Here is a 25,782-nt window from a genome sequence, read left to right as displayed (position 1 = left end):
CATAGCAGGGGCACTTTCATAATTTCCAGAGCTGCTTTTATTTAGCAAGTCTAATAGTTAATGGCCTGACTTAATCTGTCACTGGTTGGTTTATTGCAGCTGTATGCACGCTTCCTGTATGTATGGCTCGATGGATGTTGTGCAAGAGTTTCTGATTGATTGTTGCGCATCTAGAGAAGGCCACGCTGAAGAGGTCTGATGAAGTGAACTCGAGCAGGCTTGGATCAGCTATGAAGATTTGAGTTTATGGTATTCAGCAGGCTTGGCTGAACTAATGCAGATTCAGACCAAAGTTGAAGGTTTATTCAGAAAGCTCTGCAGGTTTGGATCAGCTAATATATGCCAAAGTTGTAACTATTTACATTTGAGTCATTTCGCATGTGAAATTATCCAGAGCGATTAGGTTTAAATGCCTTGCTCAAGGGCACATTTTTCACCTATTCTGCTCAGGGATTTGAAACCGCAACCTTTCGGTTACTAGCTCCACACTCTTAATCGCTAGGCTACCTGCCGCCTTAAAGAAGACTTGGATCCTAGCCGTTCTCAGTAGAGCAGGCTTGGATCACTTAATATAGTGGTAGCTAGCTGTTCTCAGTAGAGCAGGCTTGGATCATTTAATATAGTGGTAGCTAGCTAGCTGTTCTCAGTAAAGCAGGCTTCGAGATTAGCTGGCATAGGCCATGGTCAGTGGAGCCAGCAGGGTAATTGGTAGCAGATTGGGTTGAGGGGCAGCACATGTAGGAGTCTCTTCCTGGGAGGAGGAGGGGAAGACGGGTCTGTAGAGGAGTGGATGAAGGGAGTATGGAGGAGTAGTGTGCTGTTGAAATCTGATCCTTCTTCCCAGATGAGTTGAATGGTGATCGTTTACTCCTCTGCCTCCCTCACTGCTCATTGATTCATCTTCTCCTTTTCTTCACTCATATTATTTTGCTCTTCTCTGTTCTGCCGTCTTCTCCCTGATTCTATTCTCACCTCTTCTCGTCTGCTCTCAAGGTTACTCTTTCCATAGTTGAGTTGAGCCCAGTCCAACAACTGTCAACCTCTTTTTTAAAAGTTTCTTAGTGAGTTTTTGCTCTGCTTTCCAGACTGCGGTGTCAGTAGCTTCACCCTAAACCCCTGGTTCTGGAGCCTGGTCGTATCACTGCTAGTCCTTAAGCACAACGTTAACATACTAGCCACACCATTTGCAACGTCAGTGGAATGGATTTCACTGGGAAGAGAAGGAAAGCCCTTACTATTAAATGCTTGCTGAGGTTACAGATCGGCGTGCTGTGGGGTTTTCAACCCATTTACAACCTCCGCTCTGACAGGTGGATCGGAGTAAGGTTGTTTTCATAAAGACTGGTGCTTCTTGTTTCCGCCCTGGAGTAGAACAATGGACTTACTGTGGTGAAAGGCAGAGCAGAGGAACTGTCAAGAGTTCTCTGGGTTTTTACAGTTTATCTGCCTACACCACAGTGAGGTGGGATGGAGAGGGCACAGGAAGTAGTACACTTAACCCACATCCTGCCATTCACACTTTCTCTGTCTGTATGACTGCCATAAAAAAAACACAAGGGCAAACAAGACAAATGTTTGTCATAGTGTTTGCCCAGAACAGTAAGAGGTTTCTGAGTAGCCGTGGTAACCCTGTGGTCATGCACCATAATTACTGTATATCCTGTGAGGTTTGCAATTGGGGACCCATTGTGGTCATATTTAATTCATTCCTACAGTCCTTTGTGGGGTAGACGGTACAAACCCTTGTCTTGGAAGCAACTACTTACAGTTGTATACAAACCACACAATAACAAGAAATGCTATACTTGGGTGTGAAAAATGCATGACAATACATGTCAAGGTTATTTTTAGATTGGATTGATACAATTAATTGTTTGTGGTATCCCCTTGAGTTCCTGTCTCATTCTGTGGCTAACCCCGTTTTGTTTCTGTCTGCTGTCCATCCTTTCCCTACGGCTAACAATGGAGGAAGAGGGGCAGGGCGACTCGGCTGAGCAGAGGCACGCCATACTAGGGGGAGTCCCGCTGGGCCTGGACGGGACGTGGGCAGCAGGGCGGCCCCTGTGTGTCTACTCGTTCTGGGTTCCCATGGGTCGCCTGATAGGGATGTTTACTACATCTAGTGAAGAAATGCAGAGACGGTTGGCGCTAGGGGATGATTGCAAGGTAGAGAGTGAGAAAGTGAGCACGCGAGAGAGATGGTGAGCGAGAGGGAAACGGGTGATAAAATAAGAGAGAGGGGGAAGGACCGGGAGCGAAGTCCATAGGCCTGTTGCACACGCAGTCGACCTGCTTGGCTGCTAGCCAGACACCCTGCTATGGAATCAGCATGGGAAAGAGGCTGGGACCCAGGACAGGCAGTGGAGGAGGGAAGAGACAGAGGGAGAGAAAGAGAGAGAGAGAGACTTACTGCTGAGCCTAGATAATATTCCATTGTTCATTTGCCAAACCCTCCTTCCCTCCATACAGCCTTCACGTCTCCCCCACCCCCCTCTTCTTTCTTCTTCTTTCTCATGAATCTTTGTCAGACTGAAGCAGGTCAAGTCAGCATGTGAGCAGGTGAAATCCCTAGCACATAATTTGAACCGGCACATTGTTTCATATCTGGCCTGGGTCCCTACAACATCCTGCAGCAGGGCTGACAACAAATTGGCTTCGCATTACCTCTGGCATACTCTGGAAGTTCCTTCAGAGTAAAAATAAATTCCTCCATCTCTCCCTCCAGCTCTCATCATATTGCTCTCCAACAGCAACGGAAAAGGGAGGGAGAGAGTCTGCAAAGTTCGCTGTTCCGCAGAGAGCTTGCTAAATGTGAAGTGGTGCATTCAATTGATTGCAGACGAGGCTTTAGCATTTGTTAAAGCAAACGTCACCGTGTGGGGATAGACACGGCTCTACACTTAGCCATACAGGGAGAGCGAGACATTTAATCGGAGCGTCCTGCACTGAAGTTCTCTGCCACAGTTTTGAGCAGCTCTCTCCATCTGCTGCTTTGCTACCTTTCTGAAGGACTGTAGTCCTTTCCCCTTGGGCATGAAGTAGCAATTTGAGTTTAACCACTTGTGGTGAATTATCATCCTGGACAATCACTCTTTGGTGTAGCGTCCCTTCTTGCTAGCTGTGATATCTGGGGCTGCCGTGGGCGACTTGTCCTTTTTTAGGTATGTGGAAATGACTTAGCGCTCCCCCATTCCGGAGGCTCCCTGAGAAGACTGGTGATGTCATGTCTTTCTGAGAAGCAGCTGTGAGGAGCGGCTTGCAGGCCTCCACAGCTCAGAGAGAACTGCAACACTATTCACAACAGCAGGACTTATCACTGACAGTACTACTGACAACACTACTGACATTCAAGACTTCACATTGACAACAGAACTGACACTGATAATACCAGGTCTAAAGCAGAGGAGGCTGGTGGGAGGAGCTATAGGATGGGCTCGTTGTAATGGCTGGAATGGAATTGAACGGAGGCCAACATGGGGGTTCCATATGTTTGAGTTTGATACCGTTCCATTAATGACATTCCAGTCTTTACAATGAGCCTGTCCTCCTATAGCTCCTCCCACCAGCCTCCTCTGGTCTAAACTTTGACAACACCATGGACCTCAGCACTGACAATACCGACGACTACACAGGACCTCAGCACTGACAACACCAATGACCACACAGGACCTCGGCACTGGACCTCGGCAACATCACATCAAGTCATAAATGCTGACTCCGCACCAATAAACGCACCACTTAGACTGGTACTGACAAAATGAATGACAAGTCCATGTCTAATTCGCCATGAGGTGCTGTGAGGCTAGGAATGCAGACTCTTATTTAGTCACAGATGCCATGAAAAGCTGAATTCTGAAGTCGACAGTGGATTGTTTGTAGCTGCCCTATTGTTGTGGAATGTCATGGTGCCTCCTCTGGGCTTGCTAGTCTGTTTCCTTGACCCGGCTGTAGCTAGGTTGTGAATCGTGCTTTGTTAGTGTCCTATGTAAAGCAATCCAGGGTCCTTGGGGCTCTGTCAAAGGCTTCCAGGGCCGTCAGTGTGGGGCTGCTATTGTCCACAGAGCCCAGCCCCGGACCGGTATCAGGCTCAGTGGCGTGTTTGTGTGGGTTACAGCAGTTTGTCTACAGATCTTTGTGGAACAGGGATTTATAGCATCAACGCAGATGGTCATAGTCCCCCAGCTCCTCCTTTAACACATCTTGTGCTCCTCTTCTGTTCCCTGTCTTTTTGACTCGGATGTACCACGCACACTTGAATACATCTTGCACAAACATGCTAAAAACATGATAACCATGACCCTACTTCCCTATATTTAAATTTGCATACCATCTTCCCTGTCTTACCGTGACACTGTCCCCTTTGCAGTTTCCTACTTGGCTCACCCCTGTGTTTATGTAACTGTATCTGTGTCCAGACACCCAGTGACCAGCCATCTGCTGATAGGAATCTCCTGCTGTCCTGTTGGGTTTATTATGCAACTGATGGGGCCCTGATGCCCTGCTGCTGACCCTTTGGCTAAAGCTCTCTCTCACACACACACACACACACACACACACACACACACACACACACACACGTTATGCTTTGGTCTTCTTGCAGGGCCTTTACTGATGTGTTTTGATGACAAGGTCTGGGCATTATCAGTCAGTCCTATCTATCCTCTCTCACACATCAACAGTCCCAGACCCTTCTGAACAATGCTCATTCCCGTAGTTCCTCTGCCGCAGCGTGCATCCGCTGTCACACCAATCAGATGTCAGAGAGCAAAGGTCAGTGGGGTCACATTTCCCTGTGATGTTTTTATTGGCCGGAGCAGATGGCGTCCCTTGGCCACATCATTGTGGAGGTTGTCATCTCTCCCTTCCTGGGTCAGGGTTAACGGCTGCCAGGGACAAAGAGGTGGCTAAGGCCCTATGTCTCTCTCTCTCTCGCGGTCTCTCCAATGGAGTTAGTTACCCCAGTAACGGGCTTGGTCCCAATAAAACTCCCTGGCAGCGCTGTCAGGTTTACAACTTTACTAGATACGGATTCATTGGCTGTCACATTGAGTTAAAGGTGTGGGGGGGGTGTATCATATGGAGCTGTAGTGCCACTGTAGTGCCAGGCTTTGTGATTCATTCGGAAACCTGGAGCCTGTAATGGTCAGTCACTTACACTCAACAATTGAACGTGTTCCGTGGACTCAGTCCCACAACTCAAACTGAGGAACACGTTCAACTGTGGAGAACGCAGTGTCACAGTGAGGCAGTCGGCGTTCCATCACAGAACTCCTAGAACAGCACTTTGCTTTCACCCTGGGGCTCCCAAAAATGAATGACAGCTGAAAGCCTCAACTTCTTTCACTGGGTAGCGTTATTCTTGTATTACAATTCACAAGATCCACTTTCCTTCCCTCTTTTTCTCTCACTCCATTTGCTCTTTCCTTTCCTTCCACTCCCTCACTTTTCCCTCGGTGATGCGCCCCCCCCCCCCCTGTCTTGCTGACCCAGAAAATAAATTAAATGTAAAACTGCTCTTGATCTTTCTGGGGATGCATACATGTTCCAGCCCTTATCTGCAAGGGAGAGAGGAGGGGGGCGGGGGTTGAAGTTTCTCCTCGGACGTGTGATTAGTGCTCAGCTGAAAGTCATTTGGGCTTGCAGGCGAGGGCCTGACGCAAACCCCTCCTCTCCCTCTCTGGGGGTACTTCTCCAACAGACGCCAGAAGGGGAGAGAGGGATGGAGGAGTAGAGAGACAGGAATAGAGACGGACAGATAAAATGCACTTGGTCACGGTAAGAGGTTTGTCAGCCAAGAGCATCATTTCTCCAGCGTCAAGTTATACTTAAACACTGAAGTGGAAAAAAACAACCCCTGAGCTGTGCAGTTTCAAAACGCTGGACGAACCCCCTGGGCCAACTACACAGTTGACTCCGCCAAGGAAGAGTTCAGCAAGTCAACAACTTTTGTAATTCAGCCAAATTGGGACATTTTCTTCAATGACTTGTTCAGCTACTCTGGGGATAGCAATGTATGGCATATTGCCTGACTGGGCAGGCATTCCCTGTGTCCTGAGGGCTGGGGTGAGGGGTTGCAGCAGGGTTAGCTAATGTGTGCTTATTGGGGTTGAGGGGGCGTCAGGAAATGTTTAAAGGCTCATGGATGCCCTGGAGCCCTCTAGCACATCTGGGTGAGGTCACACGCACATTCCCCCATCTGTTGCTTCTGGGAACTGCTTTGTCTAGCTATGTGTATGTGTGTGTGGGACGTGTGCGTCTGTCCAGCAGTCTGTCCGTCTGTCAGAGTAACTGCTAACAGGCGTTTGCCCAGATGCGTCCCCTGATGCTAACACCTGAGCCAAATCATGCCAGGACGCTTGACCAGCGTTTATGGGCCTGGTCGCTGAGTGTTTGTCTAGTCTGCGTCCCAATTGGCACTATATTCCCTATATAGTTCACTACCTTTGACTATGTTTTTAGCATAATAAAGTACAGAGGAAAATGTCAGCTGGGGAATGGGAGGGGAGCCACGATTTGATGGAGGGTAACACGGTAAACAAAATGCTTCAGCACTGCTCTTGAGCAGGTTCCAGGTCTTCTTGGAGAGGTAGTTAGTCCGTGAAGAGGATCGATTGTGTGATCTGTTGTCAAGTGAAAAAAACGTTCCTCTCAAGTTGAACTGAATACTGCTTCTTGGCCTCCCGGGTGGCGCAGTGGTTAAGGGTGCTGTACTGCAGCGCCAGCTGTGCCATCAGAGTCCCTGAGTTCGCGCCCAGGCTCTGTCGTAACCGGCCGCGACCGGGAGGTCCGTGGGGCGACGCACAATTGGCCTAGCGTCGTCCGGGTTAGGGAGGGATTGGTCGGTAGGGATCTCCTCCTTGTCTCATCGCGCACCAGCGACTCCTGTGGCGGGCCGGGCGCAGTGCGCGCTAGCCAAGGTCGCCTTCGACACATTGGTGCGGCTGGGTTGGATGCGCGCTGTGTTAAGAAGCAGTACGGCTGGTTGGGTTGTGTATCGGAGGATGCATGACATTCAGCCTTCGTCTCTCCCGAGCCTGGGAGTAAAGGGGTACAATTAAAAATAATAATAATAAAAAATACTGCTTCTTTTGTGTTGGAATGTTGCTGATGTTTTCCTAATAGGCCTTAATTGCATGACGGTAAGCTACATGACTGGAAAACACTGCAAATTCCTCCATGTGCCACATGGGCTGTCTGTTAACTTTTGTGGGTTCAACATCATTTAAAGCATAATTTACAAGTGTATCCTCCAATTTACTAATCGAGTAGGGATCTACAGTTTGGGGAGATTCCTCACAACCCGTGAGGTCTGTTCCTCTTTCTGCAGTTTTGATTTACAGGTGTTTTCAAGGCTCACGGAACTCAGATGGAGGCTTAAAACCACCAGTATATAGCATACCCATTAGCCTGTGTGACTCTTAGTATTTACGTCTATCTCTGTGTGACAGTCCGACTCCAGCCTTTTGCTCCATGAGGAGAATAAGTCCTCCACAAATGATCTCCTCTAACAGACCCATATCAATCTAATTCTACTACCTGGAAACGATTGTGTCTGACTGTCTTTCTCTGTCATTCCAGGATGCCAGCTGCTAGCACAATGACTGGTGGGACGGCCCTGCGATTCTGTACCAACACTGACAACTGTGTCTACCAATCAGTCAACGGGTTTGTATTGCACTACTTCCTGTCTACATTTTACAGTCCGCTCCACGGAACGCCTTAGAAATAGGCAGAGGGCAACGGTGGCAGGCAAACTGTCCCATGTGGTGCTCCCACAATGGAGGGCCGGCTGGGTAGAGGTTGCCATCTGCCAGCTGCCCTATAGCCCTGTGAGCTCCCCACTGCATCTGTGGTAACATTTTAACCAACGGACCTTCCTGACATGGCAGTGCATTCAAATGCATGCCTGTGCCTTTGTAGACCCAACTACTGTTCATGATCCCTTGTTAGTGTCATGTCCTTTCTTTCCTTGTTTTGAATCCCCACCCCTCTTTGGCATGTAAAGCTATAGATTTCACAACTTGAAGAAATACCAACATACTTGGAAAAAGCCCAAGCAACAGGTCTATTCCCCCCCCCCCCCCCCCCCCCGCAATTAGACTCTTCACCCACTTCAACTCGTTCCCCTTATCTCTTCCCGTCTCCTCATGCTCTGTTAGCTCAGCTGGCCAGAGATGGTTGTTGTAACCCTTTTCCGGCCCCATACCGCCCCCTCCACCCCCACCGTCCTACTCCCTTCATCTGTGGGTGAGATACAGCCTTCCCATAGTTCCCTGCTTTTGTCCAGGCTCTCTTTATGAAACAGGCCTTTCCCTGCTTTTAGCCAGGCTCTCTTTTAGGAAACAGGCCTTTCCCTGCTTTTAGCCAGGCTCTCTTTATGAAACAGGCCTTTCCCTGCTTTTAGCCAGGCTCTCTTTATGAAACAGGCCTTTCCCTGCTTTTAGCCAGGCTCTCTTTATGAAACAGGCCTTTCCCTGCTTTTAGCCAGGCTCTCTTTAGGAAACAGGCCTTTCCCTGCTTTTAGCCAGGCTCTCTTTATGATACAGGCCTTTCCCTGCTTTTAGCCAGGCTCTCTTTAGGAAACAGGCCTTTCCCTGCTTTTAGCCAGGCTCTCTTTAGGAAACAGGCCTTTCCCTGCTTTTAGCCAGGCTCTCTTTAGGAAACAGGCCTTTCCCTGCTTTTAGCCAGGCTCTCTTTATGAAACAGGCCTTTCCCTGCTTTTAGCCAGGCTCTCTTTAGGAAACAGGCCTTTCCCTGCTTTTAGCCAGGCTCTCTTTATGATACAGGCCTTTCCCTGCTTTTAGCCAGGCTCTCTTTAGGAAACAGGCCTTTCCCTGCTTTTAGCCAGGCTCTCTTTAGGAAACAGGCCTTTCCCTGCTTTTAGCCAGGCTCTCTTTAGGAAACAGGCCTTTCCCTGCTTTTAGCCAGGCTCTCTTTAGGAAGCAGGCCTTTCCCTGCTTTTAGCCAGGCTCTCTTTTAGGAAACAGGCCGTTCCCTGCTTTTAGCCAGGCTCTCTTTAGGAAACAGGCCTTTCTCTGCCAAGAAGAAGAACCCTATTGATCCCCTTTCTGCCTCCCCTCACTCCCTCTGTCTGTTCCTTTCCCCTCCCACTTTTTCTTGGCTTTGCAGTTTGACCTAGCTAGTTCTTCTCCTCTTCTGCTTCATAAAAACTAGAGCCTCAACTGAAGGGAGAGGCATACATTTTTTTTACATCTGAGGGATCGTTGTTGCAGGTGCATGGTAACAGTTGATTGAGATGAGGGAAAAGAAGAACCCCGCACACTGCTCTTGATAGTAATCACTGCTCTTGATAGTAATCACTGCTCTTGATAGTAATCACTGCTCTTTATTGAGCTTTACGTATCGGCCTCAAGGTTTTCCTCAGAGCTTTTAAAACCAAGATAATTTGCATGTTTTTCCCAATTACTCTTCTATCTTGCTCATTACAAAAAAATTTAAGGGAGCGAAGGGAAGTTGTACTGGCCGTTTCTTTTAGGTTTCCCTCAAGATTGCTGATTTCTCCATTTCCTATATGCAATAAAGCAATGTCATCAAAAGTTGCAGTCAGAGGTTGTGTTTCCTCTGTTTGTTTTAAAACCAAATAATTTGATGAACTGGCCTTGATCCAACATGGAGTCAGTAAGTGGGTCAGCTTTAGTTTAGAAAAGATGCATGTCTGCTCTCTGCCGCCTCTCTCCTGGCTGTGTACAGTTTCATCCCCCCCAAAAATGGTTGTTGGTTGTGAACTTTGACCTCGCGTTCAAACAGTCACGTGTCAGTCATTGTGCAGAAACGCATATTGAAGTTCGACAAGGTTGTTTTATGAGAAATCCTTATTATTTACGCCATCAAATCAAGTGGCAGTTATTTTATATCTGAAGAGCCTAGACAATTTTGGAATTTTTAAACATACTTACACAGAGATATTATGTGGATATCCAGAATTGAGCTCAATGATTAGTGCTTTGTCTACACCTGTTTTATGTCTGGGATGGGTTTGGCACTGCTATCCCTAATCTGTGTGTGTGCGCATGTGTTCCTATGCATGTGTGCAGGCTCCAGTGCTGCGGCTTGACGGTTGGGGAGGCTCCGTCTGCGGTCCCCCAGCGGCCAGACGTGGTGTGTGGGGACAGGGACACCTCCAAGCAGCCCTTCTCCCCCCTGGTCTCCCCTGTAGACGGGCCAGACACCACTGACACCATCCTGGCTCACAGGAGAGCCACCTCGGACCCCCAGACCACCATGGAGCACGGACTGGTCGGCTGCAGCAAACTCAACAAGACATCGGCGTGTCTGAAGACCAGCGCCAGCATCCGGGATAAGATCTCCCAATGGGAGGGAAAAAAGGAGACCCTCCCTACCACCCCGGTGGTTGGAAGTGGTCCATGTCTGCTGACCACAGTGCACAAGGAACCAGAGTCTGTGAGAAAGAAGGAGATCTCGGAGGTCCACAGGCCGGACAGTAAGAGGTTGGTCAGTTGGGAGAGGCAGGACTCTGGGAAGGAGCATGCAGGAAAGCTGGGGGATTTATGGCCAAAGTCACCTGAGGGCCCCACTACCAAGGGGGACCGAGAGGTGATACTGGATAGAGGACCCCTCAGAGGCAGTAGTAAACCCACAGAGACAGCCAAGGAAAATAAGTCCGTTTTGACTCACATTAAGAAACTGGAGCAGGCCATGAAAGAGGGTCCCACCAATCCCTCCTTGGTGTTGCCTGGGAACTATTTCTGCCCTCCTTCCGAGGAGCTGGAGGAGGCAGAGAGGAGGGGGAACGAGCCCATATTTGGGACACTGGACGTTATGGGGTCAATGCCTGTGGGGTCATCGCGGCAGCGGAGGACAGGTGACCCTGAGAATGTGTACACTGAGCCTGGCGCTGCCAGTCCCTCCATCAACCCCTTACCTAAACCCCAGCGAACATTCCAGCACCACACCCCTCCCAGCACCCCAGCGTCAGGACTGAGCCTGGGCAAGGGGAGACGTGACCTGCCCCCTCTGCCCTCCATCCCCCCGCCTCCCCTACCCACCTGCCCCCCGCCAGCAGTCTGCAGGAGACCCTGGGCAGACCGAACCCGAGACAGCAGTAACAGGTAAGAGGCAGAGATCAGACGGAGATGAAATTAGACAATATGGGAGGAAATACAGCACCTTCCGATTCAGATACAGATTCATTCATTGCCACATCAAAGATTGGCGGTGTTGTCTTTTGGTACAGCAGTCTTTCCCTGTACATGTTTTACCCTAACCGCATACTTCATCCAGTAATCCAGTGCAGCGTCTCATTCTGCACATCTGCACTGAATCAGAGGGGACGATGTCATTCTGCTCATCATAGCATTCTAGAGGGTGAGGTCATTGGTTGAAGCTGTGGAATGTACACATGGAACATGAACCTTGCCAAGAGACTCCAGGCAGGAAACAATAACATGTTGCACTGTGTTTTTGTGGATGATTGGTCCTTGGAATATCAAGGGCTTATGGTGGAGTCATTTTATAGCCCTTACGTGGCATTGATTTACTTTTCATTTTCACTGAAGTGTGAGGCTATAAAGAGACGACGTTCATCCAAGGCTTCTTAAAGCACAGTACGTGTTTTCAAGTATAGAACTAAAGAAACCCCCTGTCTGGACTCAAGTGTTTACATGTTTCTATTGTTGATTTCTTTAGTAGACTGCATTCTCGTAAGACCTAGTCTGGCTGTGTAACGTTCCATACCAAATATGGAAGTTTCACACAGCTGAGGTCTGTTTCCAAACTCTTTGTGAAGTTGGCCCAAGTTTCAGCCCAGCTAGCACTTAACCCTTTGACACATGCCAACAAACGGGTGTGATCATTCTACAGTGGTCCCTGCAGCGTAAGCTCAAACCGGTGTGATTAGAACGTCCAGTTTCGATTGAAGCAACAGTCAGCGTTTGAGCTCAAACACAGTCCTAACAAAGTTATCCCCTGAATTTGACCAGTTTATTTTTTTGGATGCAATGTCTAGCCATGCTGTCGATACTTCTGTGAATAACACAATCATCAAAACCTGAAAATGTAGGCTACATTAATCCTAGCGCTAACTGAGGAAAGAGTGACATCACACAAACGGTCATATTTATCCAACTCTCTGCTGACAGAAACCATAATATTAATTAGCTAATAGCAATTTGTCGCATCACAGGTGAGCTCACCATTGGTCAAAATAATTGCGTAAAACACTTTCTAGAAATCAAAAGTAATCCGACGATGGATAGTTTGTGCGCGCCGCATGTTTCTTTTTTCGCGTCAACCAAAGAGGAGGAGTTTGGTCTGTTTGTAGACACACCCCCTTCAACATGCATACTCCATTCATTCACTTCCCTTCATTCACTTCTGGAAGTTTACTCAAAAGATGAGTGAACTATTCCTTCACGTCATTTTATAACATCTTTGATCTGACAGACATTTACGTGACACCCAGAATGTATTGTATAATGACCAACAAACATGGCACCACACATAGCTGGCAAATATCTTAGCATGAGCTCATTTATAATCAGTACAACTTTCAAAAAAGTATTTTACACACACACATGTCCATTACAATCTATGCAATCATAGGAATGCATGATTTGTCACCAGTTCTTGAAGATACATTATGCTACACAAAAAAAATGACCAGGGGCACAACTTTCATGACCCCCCCCCCCCCCCCCCCCGCCCACATTGAAATTGCACTTTTGTCTCCCTCAGTTTTATAATTGGAATGTGATTAAAAACGAGGCATTGGTGTGCTTTAGGACCATGCGGACGCCTCCGAGTGTTCGGGTGGGCTGTTTGGAGTGTAACTTTAAAACAATAATAATAATATCCTGTCAGATATGTATATACCCCCCACTTTTCTAAAACCAAGGTTGAGCCCCTGTAAATGACAACACGATATACAGAAAATAATGCAGTTAGTTTGATTGGACACGTGCGCATTCCTAAGTTAGTAGTTGTAAGGAAAACAACAATGAAGGCAATACGAGCGCCAGCCAGAAAATGTGCCAGGGGGAAAAAGTTTGCTCCTCACTGACGCCGTGCCACAAAACATTTTAATAATTCATTTGCATGATTAATGCCTAAGCAAATTCATTTTCATGTGTCCTATCTGTGCTTGGAGTTCACAAGTTAAACTAAGCTAGCAGTGTTATTAAGTCTTATTGAAACATTCAGTGAAAGTTTAAGGAAGTTATTAAAAAACTTAATGTATTTCCTTTAAATTTCATTCTAAACAATTACAACATTTAGCAGCTGTTCTCAGAACATTTTATTTTATTACCTTCAAATATCCTATCATTTCTGTTCTCAGAACCTTAACCTCCCAGGAAAACGTTCAGGGAACCATAGTAAAATCTTCTCCGAACCTCCCTGCAACCTAAAAATGTACATTCCCAGAACAAGTGTTCTTCAGTTTTACTGGTCAGGAAACTTATGGCTTTGTTCCCAGAACGAAGCCATAACCAAATACAACCAAACCAAATACATGTTTCCACAACTTCCAAAGAAACAAATGTGCTAGCTGGGAGAGTGTGCCCTGGTAAAAAATAGTGCGCTATATATGGAATAGGGTGAGGCTGTCCAAAATGTGGGTTTTACAGAACAATAGTCCTACTGGAAGAGATACTGTCTGTTTCCCACTGGACCAGACTGTTTGGCAGCAGTGGTGCACACACAGAGATGGGCATTCAGAGCTGGCCAAGAGGAGTATCTGTCAGTCTGCCTACACACACCTTTACCATCTGGAGGGCTTTGGAGATAGGTAGTTCTAGATTGAAATGCCTTTCTTTGCTTCCTTTACCTCGGTCCCAGAGGTAGAGAGGGAGCATATGCAAACAGTTTATCTTGAATCTTCACCACCAGCCAATACTGTCAAGTCAGATTATTTGTGTTCCTTAACTTAAATCCACTACTTCCACTACCAATATGTTTCTCCCACCTGGCTGATCCATGTGTCTGTCCTACAGGAAGTCCTATGAGTTTGAGGATCTGCTGCAGTCGTCAGAGAGCAGCAGGGTGGACTGGTACGCTCAGTCCCGACTGGGCCTCCCACGTACTTTATCAGAGGAAAATGTCTACGAGGATATCCTAGGTAACACACCTTCTTCCTGGTCCTAAGTACAGTATATGTTCCTAACATGGGCTTGATGGCTCAGTTGGTTGGAGCTGTGTTGGTTTGTTTGCAACATCAGAATTTCTGCACGAACCACATATACAGAGTATGTTCTTATACTGTACGTTCCTAACACTGGATAGTGGAAGTGTGTAAGGGTTGACTCGTGTCATGGGCCCTTCTGCTCAGGGACAACTCAATGCCACAGAGTTCAGGGGCATGTTCCGTAGGTTACACTGTAGCATAACTCAGTGGGAAACAAAGCTGTTTTGTTATTGGACAAGTTCTGTTTCAAAAGCATTTGTCACTTACTGAACACAACCCATGTGTTACTAAGGTTTTCTTTTGTGCTTTTTAATTAAGAGGCATGCTGCTTCGGTATTGTTATTTGTAACAATGTGGTTCTCTTACCTACGTTTCTACATTCTGTCTACTGTGTTGAACTAACCCCACCTCCAGCCTGTTTAATATCATGTTGGTGTAATGGAGTTTTGTGCGGTCTTAACATTTGTGTGTGGGGGGGGGGGCGCATATTTGTGGCTTAGTCCCCTGGTGCATTTTTGGCAACGTTCTCCATGGTTTCTATAGTTTTCTTCGCTCACACACTGAGTATTGGTCGTTACATCTAGGGTATATTCAGGTCTGTGCTTTAGAGCTCAACCATAACAATCAAATGCTGTATTTTATTACATTTGGGTGCTGCCTATACTTAGTCTGTATTTTCTTAGTGTCTAAGTGGTGTACCTAGAGTGATTTCTAAGACATGGTCTACCGAACCCCCGGCCCCCCATGGGTCAAGTAACTCATGGCTCACTGTAGGAGCAGCTTTAAGTGCCTATGGGAGGAAGAGTTGGAGCTACAGAGAGGGAGGCAAAGGCGGGACAGCAGACTGTTAGAACTGGGTATGAGTGTCTCCATTAACCCCCCCCCCCCGAAAAGCTAAACACAACCAACTTGAGCTTGCTCTTTCAAATAGACAAAGCAGCAACCATCACTTGAGAAATCTCTACCACAGACAGTAGTAGGCCTATAATGATATAGATGTTTGCCAGTGAAATGTGAAAACCAGTATTCTAGCTGATCCCTTGTTTTTCTGAGGAGAGGAGGGGGAAGAACTGTCTGTCCCGGTCTGACATCCCCCTCCAACAGGTCCATCTGGTAGATGGATCGACGAGGGAGAAGAGACCGGCCCCGGCTCTGGAAAATGGGCCTCACTGTCCCTGCCTCTCTCTCTCTTATCTGCGCTCACAGCAATGGTTGGAGTTACTGGTGCTGTAGTGTAAACTGCATCTGTGCTAGAGAGGGCAGTTTATCTTGGTGAAATATGATCTTGGTTGCAAGCAAGCACTGCTGCTGGAAAGTCTGTACATACACACATCTGGAGCAAAAATATTGGAAATGCAACCAAAACATACTGGCAATGAATTAGAGCACTCATTTGGATAGATTGCCGTCCAATTAGAAACGTAGGACATTAGAATCGTGGTTCGATAGCATGTTGCTGAGTTTTTATGTGGCGGTCTGTTTCCTTTGCAGACCCTCCGTCAAAGGAGAACCCTTACGAAGATATAGAGTTGAAGAGAAGTTGCCCTGGAAACAAGCGCTCTTTACCCATCTCCTCTCCCTCATCCCTTGTCCCCGACACACCGGCCAAGGTGCATAATGTAGAATGTATTGTCCCTGCTAGTAATGTGCATTGTGCTTCTAGTGAATGTGACCATTAATCAACTGCTTGTAGTGATCAGATTGTGAACTAATCATAATGTCCACTATACAATTTCAGGAGGAAAAAAACAACACATTAATACACGTCTCGGCCTCCCGCTCTTCCTCCTCTTCCTCTGTTCTGTCTCCCTCCAGCTGTCCTCAAAGCCAGGTTTCTTCAGGCAGAACTCAGAACGCCGCAGCTTCAAGCTCCTGGACCTGCGTAAGACCAACCGGGACACCGGCATCTCCTCGCCCTCCCGCATCAGCCCCCCCTCCACCCCCAGCAGCCCTGACGACACTCCCAGTCTCTCAGGAGACCCCTACAACCGCAGACGCAGAAAGATCCCCAAGGTAAATGGGGGGCCTACCAGACGCCTAACCTCCCCCATCCTCAGTGATTTACAAGCACAGTCTACTGCTTTGGGGTGCCTGGTGCTCTCAATTGTCCCAGTCTACTGCCAAGGCATGGCCTGCCTCATGCAGTTGTCTGGGAATAACTTAGACAGGACAGAGACAGTTAAGAGAATGTCCCTAGACAGGACAGTTAAAGATTTATTCTGACAATATGTTTCCATGGAGAGATAATGTCTCCCAACAAGTGTTGTGTCCAACAACTCTCATAATAGTACTGTGTGGTTGCTGCCGGTCTGTTAATGCCTCTGCCAGTAATACTGTCGTAATTGCCTTTTTTGGCAAGGCAATGACCGAAGAGCTGGCTAATAAAGCAGAAATAGATTGGCACTCAGGTTAACCTATGTAGTGAGAGGGTTGTTCTGGGAAGTTACGATGGAGGATTCTATTGTTGTGCTACTTCTCCTCCCTACAGATGGTGCTGAAGATCAACGGCATCTTCGAGTTGAGGAGAGGGAAGAAACGCATGAAGAGGGTGTCTCAGTCTACTGAGTCCAGCTCAGGGAGAGGTGAGGGGAGACCTGCCAGGAACACACCAAGGGGAAGGGGCTCAAGCTGCTTAAAGGCTTACCCCTACACTGCTACACCTCTACCCCCTTACGACCCTATCCCACTATTCCCCTAACCCCCTAGCCGTTAGTTTCACAGCTGCTTTCGCTACACAGTTTGGACAACACTGCCTCATATTTCCATAAAAGCAACAACACTCCTCCATATGTGTCCACTTAGCTTTATGGGCATGTTTACATTTTTGGGTCAGTTGCATTTGACCCATTTTTCAGATGAACATTTTGTTGTTGCTTAATCAAACACAACTGTGGAAAGAGTTTGTTATTGTGAATGAGTACTATGCCATATGTGGAAATGTTCTGCCTCAAATGTTATTTCACATTATTTACAATGTGGTGGTCACATTCACTCATTATTTTGTTATTTTGTTTCTCTTTGATGCAGTGACCGATGACAACAGTGAGTCCGAGAGTGACACAGAGGAAAAATTGAAAGGTGAGGACATCCTCAAGACTATCTGTGTGAGCATGTGTGCGTGTACTGAAATGTATAGTGCTCTCTTCTTTCTAGAGGAGGAATGATTGGATGAAATCTGCCATTCCTTTGGATTAAGTGTATTTTGATGTGTCAGCTCATAGCCAGCGTCTGTCATCGGTGCAGTCCATGTTGAGGCAGACGGGGCGGTGCCGGACCCTGGAAAGGGGCCCGATGGACCTACAGGAGAGGAAGCTGTTTGAGTACTTCATAGTGGTGGCACTTCAGAATACCAAGGCTGGAGCTCCTTATCTACCAGAGGTCACTCAGCAGTTCCCCATCAAGGTAGTCCAAGCTGACAGCTAGTCCTCAACCAACTGGAGTGTTCATGTGTTTATCTTATAAGTGAAAAAACATTTTTTAAATGAGTGCACCTACAGTATGTGTGTGCACATGCATCTCTGTAGTGTGTGTGTGTGATGTAATATCAGACAAGTGGAGACACCTACTCATTCAAGGCTTTTCTTTATTTTTACTATTTCTACATTGTAGAATAACAGTGAAGACATCAAAACTATGAAATAGCACACATGGAATCATGTAGTAACCAAAGTGTTTGTAATGCGATGCTACTGGCGGCAGAGAAGTCAGGCGCAGGAGAGCGGAAACTGATTTACAACGGTTGTTTAATAACCATAAACCACTGTCAACAGAATAATACAATAAATGCACAAGCACTACAACAAGGACATGGGGGGTAACAGAGGGTTAAATACACAACATGTAATTGATGGAATTGAAACCAGGTGTGACGGAAGACAAGACCAAACCAATGGAAAATGTAAAGTGGATCGGCGATGGCTAGAAGGTCTGTGATGTCGAACGCCGCCCGAACAAGGAAAGGGGCCAACCTGGGACGAGGCGCAGGGCGATCCGGACGAAGACGCAACTCCTGCAGCATTGAAGGGTACAACACGCCCTCGACCGGAACCCAGCACCTCTCCTCCGGACCGTACCCCTCCCACTCCACGAGATACTGAAGGCCCCTCGCCCTATGCCTCGAATCCAGTATGGAGTGAACGGAGTAAGACGGGGCCCCCCTGATGTCCAGAGGGGGCGGAAGAACCTCTTGCATTTCAGACTCCTGGAGCGGGCCAGCCCCCACCGGCCTGAGGAGAGACACATGGAACGAGAGGTTAATACGGTATTCGGGTGGAAGCTGTAACCGATAACAAATCTCGTTCACTCTCCTCAGGACATTAATAACCTCTTACAGCTACCCACCACTTTTTTCAATTTCCACCTGAAGACATACCCAAATCTAACTGCCTGTAGCTCAGGCCCAGAACCAAGGATATGCATATTCTTGGTACCATTTGAAAGAACACTGAAGTTTGTGTAAATGTGAATTGAATGTAGAAGAATATAACACAATAGATCTGGTTTAGATAATACAATGAGAAAACCATACGTTTTTTCTCATTGTTGTATCGTCATCTTTAAATGGCCCCACAAACCGCGGACTCAGCTTCCAGCAGGGCAGGCGGAGGGGCAGGTTTCGGGTCGAGAGCCAGACTCAGTCCCCCGGTGCGAACACCGGGGTCTCACTGCGGTGGCGATCCGCATTCTTCTTTTGGCACTTCACGGCCTGCTGAAGGTGGACACGGATGGCTTCCCATGTCTGATCCGCGCGCCTGAACCAGTCGTCCACCGCAGGAACCTCGGTCTGACTGATGCCAAGGCACCAGAACCAGCTGGTACACCAGTACGCACTGAAAGGGGGAGAGGTTAGTGGAGGAGTGGCGAAGCAAGTTCTGTGCCATCTCGGCCCAGGTCACGAACGCAGCCCACTCCCCCGGCCGGTCCTGGCAATAGGACTGCAGAAACCTACCCACATCCTGGTTCACTCTCTCCACCTGCCCATTACTCTCGGGGTGAAACCCTGAAGTAAGGCTGATCGAGACCCCGAGACGTTCCATGAACACCTTCCAGACCCTAGATGTGAACTGGGGACCCCAATCAGACACGATATCCTCAGGCACCCCGTAGTGCCGGAAGACGTGTAAACAAGGCCTCCACAGTAGGTAGGGCCGTAGGGAGACCGGGCAGAGGGAGGAGACGACAGGACTTAGAGAAACGATCCACAATGACCAGGATCGCAGTGTTACCCGGTGAGAGTGGAAGATCAGTCAGAAAATCAACCAACAGGTGCAACCAAGGCAGCTGTGGAACGGTTAAGGGGTGTATCTTACCTCTGGGCAGGTGCCTAGGTGCCTTACACTGGGCGCACACCGAGCAGGAGGAAACATAAACCCTCACGTCCTTAGCCAAGGTAGGCCACCAGTACCTCCCGCTCAAACAGCGCACTGTCCGACCGGTCCCAGGATGACCAGAGGAGGGTGACGTGTGGGCCCAATAGATCAACCGGTCATGGACAACAGACGGGACATAGACGCCCAGCGGGACACTGGACGGGACCGGGCTCTGCACGTAACGTAACGCCTGCTCTATGTCCGTGTCCAGCTCCCACACTACTGTCGCCACCAGGCAGGAGGCGGGGAGTATGGGAGTGGGATCCATGGGCCGCTCCTCTGTGTCATACAGCCGGGACAATTCTTCTGCCTTTACGTTCTGGGAGCCTGGTCTGTTGGAAAGGGTAAACACAAAACGGGTGAAAAACATGGCCCACCTTGCATGGCGAGGTTTCAGTCTCCTCGCTGCCCAGATGTACTCCAGATTGTGGTGGTCAGTCCAGATGAGAAAAGGGTGTCTATCCCCCTCAAGCCAATGTCTCCACGCCTTCAAGGCCTTGACGACAGCCAACAGCTCCCGGTCCCGCACGTCATAGTTTCGCTCCGCTGGGCTGAGCTTCTTCGAGAAGGCACAGGGGCGGAGCTTCGGTGGCGTACCCGAGCGCTGAGAGAGCACCGCTCCTATGCCTGCCTCGGACGCGTCCACCTCCACTATGAACGCCAAAGAGGGATCCGGATGGGCCAGCACGGGAGCCGAGATCAACAGAGCCCTCAGGTGACTCGAAGCCCTGTCCGCCTCAGCCGACCACTGCAAACGTACCAGGCCCCCCTTCAGCAGTGAAGTAATGGGAGCCACTACCTTACCTAAACCTTCGGTAGTAGTTGGCAAACTCTAAGAACCGCTGCACCTCCTTTACCGTGGTGGGAGTCGACCAATTACGCACGGCTGAAATGCAGACCCTCTCCATCTCCACCCCTGAGGTGGAAATGCGATACCCTAGGAAGGAGACGGATTGCTGGAAAAACAAGCATTTCTCAGCCTTGACGTACAGGTCATGCCCCAACAGGCGACCAAGCACCCTGCGCACCAGGGACACATGCTCGGCGCGTGTAGCGGAGTATATCAGAATGTCATCAATATACACCACTACACCCTGCCCGTGCAGGTCCCTGAAAATCTTGTCGACAAAGGCTTGGAAGACTGATGGCACATTCATCAACCCGTACGGCATGACGAGGTACTCATAGTGCCCTGAGGTGGTACTGAAAGCCATCTTCCACTCGTCTCCCTCTCGGATACGCACCAGGTTGTAAGCGCTCCTGAGATCTAGTTTGGTGAAGAAGCGCGCCCCGTGCATTGACTCAATCGCTGTGGCTATGAGTGGTAGCGGGTAACTATACCTCAGTGATCTGACTCAGACCCCGATAGTCAATACATGGGCGCAGACCTTCCTCCTGCTTCACAAATAAGAAACTCGAGGAGACTGGTGAAGTGGAGGAACGAATGTACCCCTGACACAGGGATTCGGAGACATATGTTTCCATAGCTTCCATCTCCGCCTGTGAGAGGAGAAACGCATGACTCCTGGGAAGTGCAGCGTCTACCAGGAGATTTATTGCACAATCGCCCGGTCGATGGGGTGGTAATTGAGTCACCTTCTTTTTAGAGAAGGCAAGAGTCAAATCGGCATATTCAGGGGGGATGCGCATGGTGGAGACATGGTCTGGACTTTCCACCGTAGTAGCACCAACGGAAACCTCTAAACACCTCCCCGAGCACTCCCGCAACCACCCCGTGAGAGCCCTCTGTGGCCAAGAAACAGTGCAGTCATGACTAACCAGGGTAGGCCTAGCACCACGGGAAACACAGGAGAGTCATTAAGGAAGAGACTAATTCTCTCCTTGTGCCCCCCCTGCGTCACCATGCCCAAAGCTCCAGGGCTTTCCCGGTGAGGCACGAGACAAGGGCGGACACCCTCTCATGACCCGACGGAGCCGGGTGGAAGGTGGCCAGGTATAGGTCCAGTTGTAGAAGGAACCCCTGGCAGTTTGCAGCCTTCCCATCGTATTCCTGGGCAAGGGAGAGACAAATCCCACATGGTTTGGATGAAGAGGGGCGCTCAGTGGAGACCCCGGTTGTGCTGGTGGAGGCACTGGAAGAACTCACTGTCTCTCCCAGCGGTCCATTGCCTGGACAACGAGGTCCATGGCGGTGCCAAGATGTTGGAGTATTGCTGCGTGCTCCCAGATGCACTCCTCCACCCCTATACCTGGGGCATCTGCTCCTGCTGACTCCATAGTATTGGTCCGTAATTCTGTAATGCGATGCTACTGGCGGCAGAGAAGTCAGGCGCAGGCGAGCGGAAACTGATTTACAACGGTTGTGTTGAATAACCATAAACCCCCGTCAACAGAATAATACAATAAATGGGTCAAACAAAACCCGGTAAATACCAGCATACCGTGCACAAGCACTACAACAAACAATTACGGCCAAGGGGGGGGGGGAGAACAGAGCGTTAAATACACATGTAATTGATGTAATTGGAACCAGGTGTGATGGAAGACAAGACGAGACAAAACCAATGGAAAATTAAAAGTGGATCGGCGATGGCTAGAAGGTCGGTGACGTGACGTCGACAGTGTTAAACAAATCAAAATACACTGCTCAAAAAAATAAAGGGAACACTTAAACAACACAATGTAACTCCAAGTCAATCACACTTCTGTGAAATCAAACCGTCCACTTAGGAAGCACCACTGATTGACAATAAATTTCACATGCTGTTGTGCAAATGGAATAGACAACAGGTGGAAATTATAGGCATTTAGCAAGACACCCCCAATAAAGGAGTGGTTCTGCAGTTGGGGACCACAGACCACTTCTCAGTTCCTATGCTTCCTGGCTGATGTTTTGGTCACTTTTGAATGCTGGCGGTGCTTTCACTCTAGTGGTAGCATGAGACGGAGTCTACAACCCACACAAGTGGCTCAGGTAGTACAGGTCATCCTGGACGGCACATCAAAGTGAGATGTGGCAAGAAGGTTTGCTGTGTCTGTCAGCGTAGTGTCCAGAGCATGGAGGCGCTACCAGGAGACAGGCCAGTACATCAGGAGACGTGGAGGAGGCCGTAGGAGGGCAACAACCCAGCAGCAGGACCGCTGCCTCTGCAGGACCTCTGCCTTTGTGCAAGGAGGAGCACTGCCAGAGCCCTGCAAAATGACCTCCAGCAGGCCACAAATGTGCATGTGTCTGCTCAAACAGACTCCATGAGGGTGGTATGAGGGCCAGACGTCCACAGGTGGGGGTTGTGCTTACAGCCCAACACCGTGCAGGACGTTTGGCATTTGCCAGAGAACACCAAGATTGGCAAATTCGCCACTGGTGCCCTGTGCTCTTCACAGATTTGCTCAGTGTGAACCTGCTTTCATGTGACAGACGTGACAGTCTGGAGATGCTGTGGAGAACGTTCTGCTGCCTGCAACATCCTCCAGCATGACCAGTTTGGCGGTGGGTCAGTCAATGTGTGGGGTGGCATTTCTTTGGGGGGCCGCACAGCCCTCCATGTGCTCGCCAGAGGTAGCCTGACTGCCATTAGGTACTGAGATGAGATCCTCAGACCCCTTGTGAGACCATATGCTGGTGCGGTTGGCCCTGGGTTCCTCCTAATGCAAGACAATGCTAGACCTCATGTGGCTGGAGTGTGTCAGCAGTTCCTGCAAGAAGAAGGCGTTGATGCTATGGACTGGCCCGCCCGTTCCCCAGACCTGAATCCAATTGAGCACATCTGGGACATCATGTCTCGCTCCATCCAACAACGCCACGTTGCACCACAGACTGTCCAGGAGTTGGCGGATGCTTTAGTCCAGGTCTGGGAGGAGATACCTCAGGAGACCATCCGCCACCTCATCAGGAGCATGCCCAGGCATTGTAGGGAGGTCATACAGGCACGTGGAGGCCACACACACTACTGAGCCTCATTTTGACTTGTTTTAAGGACATTACATCAAAGTTGGATCAGCTTGTAGTGTGGTTTTCCACTTTTTAATTTTGTGTGACTCCAAATCCAGATCTCCATTGGTTGATCAATTTGATTTCCATTGATCATTTTTGTGTGATTTTGTTGTCAGCACATTCAACTATGTAAAGAAGAAAGTATTTAATAAGAATATTTCATTCATTCAGATCTAGGATGTGTTATTTTAGTGTTCCCTTTATTTTTTTGAGCAGTGTATATTTTATATTCATTAGTAGCCACCCTTTGCCTTGATGACAGCTTTGCACACTCTTGGCATTCTCTCAACCAAACCATCTCAATTGGGTTGAGGTCAGGCGATTGTGGAGTTCAGGTAATTTGATGCAGCACTCGATCACTCTCCTTCTTGGTCAAATAGCCCTTACACAACCTGGAGGTGTGTTGGGTCATTGTCCTGTTGAAAAACTAATTATAGTCCCACTAAGCCCAAACCAGATGGGATGGTGTATCGCTGCAAAATGTTGTGATAGCCATGCTGGTTAAGTGTTCTAAATAAATCACTGACAGTATCACCAGCAAAGCCCCATCACACTTCCTCCTCCGTGCTTCCCGGTGGGAACCACACATCAGAGATCATCCGTTCACCTACTCTGCGTTTTACAAAGACACGGCGGTTGGAACCAAAAATCTCAATTTCCACCGGTCTAATGTCCATTGCTTCTTATTGGTGTTCTTTAGTGGTTTCTTTGCAGCAATTTGACCATGAAGGCCTGATTTCATGCAGTCTCCTCTGAACAGTGGATGTTGAGATGTGTCTGTTACTTGAACTCTGTAAAGCGTTTATTTGGGCTGCAATTTCTGAGGCTGGTAACTCTAATGAACTTATCCCTTGCAGCAGAGGTAACTCTAGGCCTTCCTTTCCTGTGCAGGTCCTCATGAGACAGTTTCATCATAGAGCTTGGTTTTTGCGACTTCACTAAAACTTTAAAAGTTCTTAGATTTCCGCATTGACTGACCTTCATGTCTTAAATTAATGATGGACTGTTGTTACTCTTTGCTTATTTGAGCTGTTCTCTTGCCATAATATGGACTTGGTCTTTTACCAAATAAGGCTCTCTTCTATATACCACCGCTACCTTGTCACCACACAAAGGGTTGGCTCAAACGCATTAATAAGGAAAGAAATTCTACAAATTAACAACTTACCGAAGCACACCTGTTAATTGTGACGCGTTCCAAGTGACTACCTCATGAAGCTGGTTGAGAGAATGCCAAGCGGGTGCAACGCTGTCAAGACAAAGGGTGGCTACTGAAGAATCTCAAATATTAAATATATTTTGATTTTAACACTTTCTTGGGGTTACTACATGATTGTGTGTGTTATTTTATAGTTGATAGTTATAGTTTTATAGTTATTTTATAGTTTTGATGTCTACAATGTAGAAAACAGTTAAAAATAAAGAAACCCTTGAATGAGTAGGCGTCAACTTTTGACTGGGACCATAGCATTGAAGCTAACCTGTTTATTCTCTCTGTCAGCTGGAGAGGAGCTTCAAGTTCATGCGGGAAACAGAAGACCAACTGAAGGTCATTCCTCAGTTCTGTTTTCCTGACGCTAAGGACTGGGCCCCCGTTGACAACTTCCCCAGGTCAGGGTGCTCACACACACGCACCCCCCCACTCCACCCCACATAGGTGTTGACAAACGAAGAATGGGAGGCTAGTGAGCTGTTAATAAAGTGTTTTAGGTACTATGAAACAACCTGTCACTTCTTCCTGACACACATTGCCCAATAGTACCAAGACCAGGTCAATCTCACAAGCACTACTTTGTTTCCAAAAGTGACAGTGTGTTTCTGGTGGGAGACAGGTAATAATTACCCTTTACTAAATGTTTTATGGGTACCGGCTTTTGGAATGTTAGCTCAAGTAGACCGAGGCAGCATCCCAAATGGGATCCTTATCCCTATTTGGTGCACAACTTTTGACCAGGTTTGAATGGGCTCTGGTCAAAAATAGTGCACTATATAGAGAACAAGGTGCCATTTGCGATGCAGTCAGAGCCCCATTACACACACCTGCAGGGCAGAGACGTTGAGCTGGCTGACACGGTTCCTGTCAGAGAGCCAGGGTTGGTCAATGCACACCTGTCAGACAGACTGGAGCTGTCTTTGTGGGGGTTATGCAGTGTAAGTCTGCCCTGAGGGGAGGACTGGAGAACAAAGTAGGGGGTAATTGGTTTTACTGATATCAAGAAATTACCAGGGTGGTTGGATTTTTCCTTAAAACAGGATCAATGAGCAGCGAACTATCCTAGACGTTATTAAAGTTGATA

At 48.2% G+C, this 25,782-nt stretch overlaps 1 protein-coding gene across 1 annotated transcript in view; it reads left to right on the top strand.

Moving 5' to 3' along the window:
• Positions 1 to 25,782, top strand: part of LOC139381633 (DENN domain-containing protein 2A-like) — a 41,902-nt gene that overhangs the window by 7,544 nt on the left and 8,576 nt on the right. The window contains exons 2-10 of the mRNA XM_071125302.1: positions 7,579 to 7,665; positions 10,056 to 11,090; positions 13,971 to 14,095; positions 15,653 to 15,771; positions 15,977 to 16,174; positions 16,650 to 16,743; positions 17,189 to 17,239; positions 17,376 to 17,563; positions 24,987 to 25,096. Of these exons, the coding sequence (XP_070981403.1) occupies positions 7,580 to 7,665; positions 10,056 to 11,090; positions 13,971 to 14,095; positions 15,653 to 15,771; positions 15,977 to 16,174; positions 16,650 to 16,743; positions 17,189 to 17,239; positions 17,376 to 17,563; positions 24,987 to 25,096 (2,006 nt within the window). The 5' untranslated portion in view covers position 7,579. The remainder of the gene's footprint in view (positions 1 to 7,578; positions 7,666 to 10,055; positions 11,091 to 13,970; positions 14,096 to 15,652; positions 15,772 to 15,976; positions 16,175 to 16,649; positions 16,744 to 17,188; positions 17,240 to 17,375; positions 17,564 to 24,986; positions 25,097 to 25,782) is intronic.

The sequence above is a fragment of the Oncorhynchus clarkii genome, chromosome 2 (assembly GCF_045791955.1).
Source record: "Oncorhynchus clarkii lewisi isolate Uvic-CL-2024 chromosome 2, UVic_Ocla_1.0, whole genome shotgun sequence".
NCBI lineage: Eukaryota > Metazoa > Chordata > Actinopteri > Salmoniformes > Salmonidae > Oncorhynchus > Oncorhynchus clarkii.
This window is presented reverse-complemented; position numbering and strand designations above follow the sequence as displayed.